At 37.2% G+C, this 6193-nt stretch overlaps 2 protein-coding genes across 2 annotated transcripts; one reads left to right on the top strand and one right to left on the bottom strand.

Moving 5' to 3' along the window:
- Positions 1-426: 426 nt before the first annotated feature.
- LOC131017768 (protein MIZU-KUSSEI 1) lies at positions 427-1405 on the top strand. The gene has a single exon (XM_057946491.1). The coding sequence runs from the start codon at positions 483-485 to the stop codon at positions 1260-1262; it is 780 nt and encodes a 259-aa protein (XP_057802474.1). The 5' UTR covers positions 427-482; the 3' UTR covers positions 1263-1405.
- A 3301-nt stretch (positions 1406-4706) lies between these two features.
- LOC131005414 (F-box protein At5g49610-like) lies at positions 4707-5903 on the bottom strand. The gene has a single exon (XM_057932405.1). The coding sequence runs from the start codon at positions 5901-5903 to the stop codon at positions 4707-4709; it is 1197 nt and encodes a 398-aa protein (XP_057788388.1).
- Between the last annotated feature and the right edge of the window lie 290 nt (positions 5904-6193).

Raw genomic sequence — 6193 nt, forward strand, 5'->3', positions numbered from 1 at the left:
ACCCTCCACAGCTCTACCAACCACCCACGCCCACCCTCTGTTGCTCTCCCAGTCCCGCGCCCGCGCCCGCGTCCTCTTTTATATATTTTTTTCTGAGGAAACTCCCATTTATATACATTCCAACATCAACAACAAATTTACTTTTATTAAAAGATCAGTTCATAACGTTATACATGTACGTTTTTTAGATACATTATATGTACTTATATGATACTGACAGAGATATAGATAAATAAATACAGTACTATGAAATTAAGGAATTAAAGTGCAAAGCTTCCCAAAAATATTTAAGGTCAACTCATATTATTAACTCGTTCCGAAAGAAGTGCCAAATTAAGTCAACAAAACACTTTATATAATAAACTAAAACGTACCAAACTCCAATAAATAAAAGACCCAAACCTTAGCAAAATAATCGTGGCTGCCACTACTCATATTTTGGTCTACACTTCCACCACAAATGCTTCCCATTGCCCACATATATGATCCCTCAATATTCTCCATCTTCCTTCACCACAAATACAATGCCAACACCCAAACACAAGCCCCCGACGCCAAAGCGTCCGCCCCCGCCGGCCGCCAATGCAGTGGCGCCCGACCAATCCCCGACGAGGCCCCAACCCTCCCTCGAGCAGCCGTCCCACAGGAAGACCCCATCAAAATCCACCAAACTCTTCCGGCGGGTGAAGTCTGTTTTCCGGTCATTCCCAGTGATCAACCCACCGTGCAAGATGCCGGCCCCCATGCACATGAGCCGTATGCACGATGGGCACGTGCACGGCGGGAAGCAGATGAGCGGAACCCTATTCGGGCACCGGAGATCCCGCGTGAACCTGGCCATCCAAGAGAACCCTAGGTGCCTGCCCATGCTGGTGCTGGAGCTCTCCATCCAGACGGGGAAGCTGCTGCAGGACATGGGGCTCGGGCTCGTGAGGATCGCGCTCGAGAGCGAGAAGAACCCGTCGGAGAGGATCAAGCTCATCGATGAGCCCATATGGACGATGTACTGCAATGGGAGGAAAGTGGGGTATGCCGTGAAGAGAGAGCCCACCGTGGATGACTTGAAGGTCATGCAGCTGCTGCATGCGGTGTCCATGGGAGCCGGCGTGCTGCCGGTCGCCGCCGCTGCGGAGGGGGAGCTCACCTACATGCGGGCTCACTTTGAGAGGGTTGTCGGCTCCAGAGACTCCGAGACGTATTATATGATGAATCCCGATGGGAATAGTGGGCCCGAGCTCAGTATCTTCTTTGTTAGAGTTTGAACATTAGGGTTATTATTAAAAATAGCCCCAATTTTTATCTCAGGATGATTTGTTTACCGGGAATTTACAAAAAAATATATAAATATAGCTAGAATTTATTTTTATTTGTTCAATGTGTAGCTCGTCAAAATTTGGTAAGGTAAGGAATGGCGTGGCCCGTCGAAAGCTGACTTGCAATGTCAAAAAAAAAAAAAATTACATCAATTTTTTATTTCCACATCAATTCTCAAACGTCGTCGTTTCACTTAAGGGTTTCAAATTTTAATTTGATGTGAAATCTGACGTTGAGAGTTGTGTGGAGATAGAAAACTTAATGATTTTTTTCAATACCAAGTCAATTTACAGTGAGCTATATCACCTTCTATTGGTCGAAAGTTAGAGTCGTATTATAAACTGAACAATAAAGTTAAATTTAAACTATATTTGTAATATTTGTAGATTTGGGCTAAAAATTCACCACGAGATCAAAATTCGGGCTACTTTTTAATAATAACTCTTAAAATTGTGCGTACATATATATATATATATATATATATATATATATATATATATATATTACCCCAAGTCATATTTAAATTGAAATATTTATGTCTCGCATTTTGGTGAGTCATTTGTCTTTCATATTCAATTTTTCTTTTTTCATATTTTTCTCAATTTTATTTTGTGCGACTTTGTTTAATTATGTAAATATTAATTAGGGTTGAATATGGTAATATATTTCTTATTTATTTGGTTTCCCTAATATATGTGGAAATCTCTTGTATTTTACATATTGAACATATGTCTCCACCTTTTATCATTCTACACCGAAAGTGTATAACCATGCAAAATACATAATTATACACTTTCGCCACTATTGCAGAATTTGCAAAATCGTGTAAATTAGAAAAAATGTGTAACATCGTATTTTTAAAATATAAATCATATTTTTAAAAAGCAAATATGACTTTTATTCGTAAATGATTTTTTTTAAATATAAATAATATTTTTCATAAAATCAAATAAGACTTTTTTCAACAAAATAAAACTTTTTTTAGAGCAAATAAGAATCTTGTTAGGTAATTAATATTAAGAGACTGAGCAACCTGTAGTTGCCGCCACATCTCTAGCATAAAATCGCCACTGCCACTGCCACCTCGACTCTCTTCGTCGTAGCCATCGTCGTTGCATACCTCTCATCTCTCTTCTCTCTCTCTCTCTCTCTCTCCTATAAGCTTAAACCCTCAAATCAAGCCGTAGATTCTCCTCAACGCTGCCAGCCTCTGCGTCTCTTTCAGCGCCGCCTCTCTCTCATCGTCGCGTCCTTTACGTTGCTACCCTCTTGACTCTCGGCGTCTCAAGCAATCACCGCCATTGTGAATATATTTGCTAATATAAAAAGTCATATTTGCTATTAGAAAATTCATATTTTCCATTAAGTAATTGTAATCCTATATATGCTTGCTATTAAGAAAAAGTTTTATTTGATTTACTTTTAAATAAAGTCTTATTTACAAATTTTTTTTTTATAATTAACAAGTCTTATTTACGAATAAAATGTCTTAAAATTTTATTTTCTCTAACTAAAATTCTTCTTTGATTTTAAGTTAGCTAATCTTATTTGATTTTATGAAAAATATCACAAGTGTATGTAAAAAAAATACTCCTATATAAATATAAATAAAAACACTTCAACTACTAATCGAACATAAAATTTCTTTGTTCATAAACCAACAAACTAATCCATTTAGATAAGCTAGTTAAACAAAGATTAATTAGTATTGACTGTGTGTTTGACTCGTAAGATTAATTACTACGTTTAAGCAGTTTACTAAATGTTAAAATTAGATAACAATATACCTTACCCATTATATCCTCAAAATAATTTCGTAATGGCAGAAATAACTCCATCATTTTCATTAACTAGTACGTCCATCCGTGCGATGCACGGTAAAATTGAATTAAACGACATGTTTAAATAAATAAATAAATATAAATATTAAACAGAAACAAAATATAACAAATGAAAAATATGGTTTAACTTTATAAATGCAATTTTCAATTATGTATAAAGTGTAATGATAATTATAGTTATTAAATTATTTTAAATTATTTGATAATGAATATTAATATTACATGTTATTATTATAGAGAATTTCACATAATGATAATAAATAAATATTTTCATACATAAACATAAACAAAAAGTTGTAAATTTTGAACAAAGAAAAAGAAAATAAAGTATTTTGAAATTTTAATAACCTATTCGTTTTAAATTCATTTTTAATAATTTTTATACCATATTAAAGATCTTCTGCCGAACTTAAATTAAGATGCACATTGAATGTTTTTTCATAAAATAAATTTGACGATGTTTAGAAAATAATTAAAATTATAAATAAAAAAGAGAACAAAATAGTAAAAAATTGATAGGAAAATGGAGAGAAAAGATGGAGAGAGAAAACTCATCTTTTATATATTAAATAGATTAGTCTACAGCTTCGTTTGCAGTGTTTCTTAGCCACCAACTGTTTGTTTTAATGCCTGAACGGTTGCTCTTGGTAGAAGATCGTAAGGCACCTCCCAATTCCAGTTTTAATAGGGCATAGGCAGCAAATGTAGTTTCCCAATTCCATAATGATAGACAGCTGCATACCAGATCCATTTAAACTCAGAATGAAGAATTGAGGCGACGAAGAGGGGGGATTTCTTCGAGGGTGGTTGCGCCCCTCCGTCCGCCGATGATTCCTTCATTCAATAACCAATAGCCCTTTATCTAAAAAAAAAATACTTTGTGCATACCAAAAACCTTCCACCGTTTTTTTTTTTTGTTTTAAAGATCAAATAAAAATTCATTAACAGAGTACAAATGGGTACTCAAATTCGAAGCTAACAAAAAACTGAACCAACATTAAAGTCTTGGATGGTGGGTCAGCCACTTGTCTCTCTCTTTTCTTTTGGACATCGTTTTGAAAGAGCGTCTCCGGTGACGGCGGTGCTGTCGAGGCGGCGGCAGAAGCCGAGAGAGGGAGGAGGAGGCTTAATCATATCGAGCACAGCAGATGGAGCTTTGAAAATGGTGAGAGTCGAATGAAGCGGCCACCCAAATTTAGCTTCGATAATATTTGAAAATCAAGGGCAGAAAGGAGAATTGGATTCAAGATTAAAATCCTGGTTTGCGTATGGATGGGGGATTAGTAATCGGGGTGGATCACTGAATTCAAGATTAAAATCCTGGTCTGTGTTATGAAAAAAACTACTAAACTCAAAGAAAACGTTGTATTATTATGCTAATACCGTCTAATTAATGGCCAGCAATATAAAGTGAAAATATAAATTGTGGCAATATGTAAATAAAACGCTGTAAAAAATGCAGAAATTTAAATATAAAAAAAATGCTGAAAAAAAAGCATAAATAAAAGAAAAAATAGAAAAAATAAAGAATAATTCCTACTCAACTCCAAATTAAGGCAAAGCAATGCTTCCTCTGTACTCAAAAATCTCGGAATCACACGTCTTCATCTCGAAACGCCCAACAAATTCTTTCGCACAATAATCATAAATAATCAATTCCTTCTTCCTCTTAGAAAAATCCTTTAAAACCACACAATCCGTCTTCCACAAGGCCATGGGTATAACACCACTACAAAATGGTCCAATACTCGTCATGACATCCCAACGCAGCGTATCCTCCTCAATTCTCGACCCAAATATCTTCAACCACTTAGGCGCCTTCCAATTATTCATATCAATCACACAGTAATTAAACAAAACAAAAGAGTCATCACCCTTTGCAAAAATCTTGATATCTCCATGCACAAACCAGTTCAAACTCTCATAATCCGGCATCTCCAACATCCTGAACACCTCATTCTTCACGTCCAACGACACCATCTCGTGCTCATACTCATCACCTCCCACTTTCCGAATCGCTAGCCAGTGGGAGAAGGAGCCGTTCTTGCGCGACGACTTTATCGGCGAGCGGATGTACAATTGATCGTGATCGATAACGCCGCCGCGGCCCAACTCCCTCCAAGAATCCGTCGCTCTTGAATACACCGACGCGTGAAAGCCACGGTGTCCGCGGCAGGACAGCACCTGCACCACCTTGTAATCTTGCGCAGCCTCGTCGAACCCGATCCCGACGTCGCGATCTATCGTTCGACGATGATTTTGGTGGAACGAGCAAGCCGGAGATACGGGCAGAATATTGATTTTGCCTAAACTAGGGTTGCATACAGCAATGGGACCGTTGGAGTTCCTATGGTGGATGCAGATCAGACCGTTAACGGGCCCCACAATCCTAACGAAGCTGCCGCGCTCAGTTACTTCACGGCCGGTCTCCGTCAAGGTGACGGCGGGCTTCAGGTGGTCGTCGAAGAACTCCGCCAAGGCCGGGAAGTTGTTGTACGAGCTGCCGTTAGGTGGGAACATCATTGACAGTTGTGAAACCCTATCTCGGTGAAAACTGAATTGCAGAAGCGCCGTATCATCATCGTCTTCTTCTTCTTCGTGTTGCTGAGTGTGCGATTTTCTAAAAGCTCGAGAATCGATCGAGTCACGCCATGATTTGCAGACGGCTCTGAATCTCAAGAGGGATTTTGTGGGTAGATGCAAGAGGATTTCTGTCACAACATCGTTGTTGCTCGGAATAGGATCCATTATTGTGTTATAATTCAGCCTTTGATTAATTTGATAGAATTCACCTAAATATATAAGGCCAGAGCGGCGAAGAAATAGGACTCTACAATAAAATTTGGATATCGTATTTAATAAATTGAAAAAGATAAACTTACGTATATACATAATATCCTTTAATTTTGAGTTTCAAAAATATCCTTTAATTTTGAATTGAACCGGATCGATTTCTTTTAAAATGGATTTTTAATTAATTATAATGTCCTTAATACATATTAATTTTGGAAGTGGTAATATTTATTGATTCTATTCCA

Source organism: Salvia miltiorrhiza, chromosome 1 (assembly GCF_028751815.1).
Source record: "Salvia miltiorrhiza cultivar Shanhuang (shh) chromosome 1, IMPLAD_Smil_shh, whole genome shotgun sequence".
In the NCBI taxonomy this organism is placed as follows: domain Eukaryota; kingdom Viridiplantae; phylum Streptophyta; class Magnoliopsida; order Lamiales; family Lamiaceae; genus Salvia; species Salvia miltiorrhiza.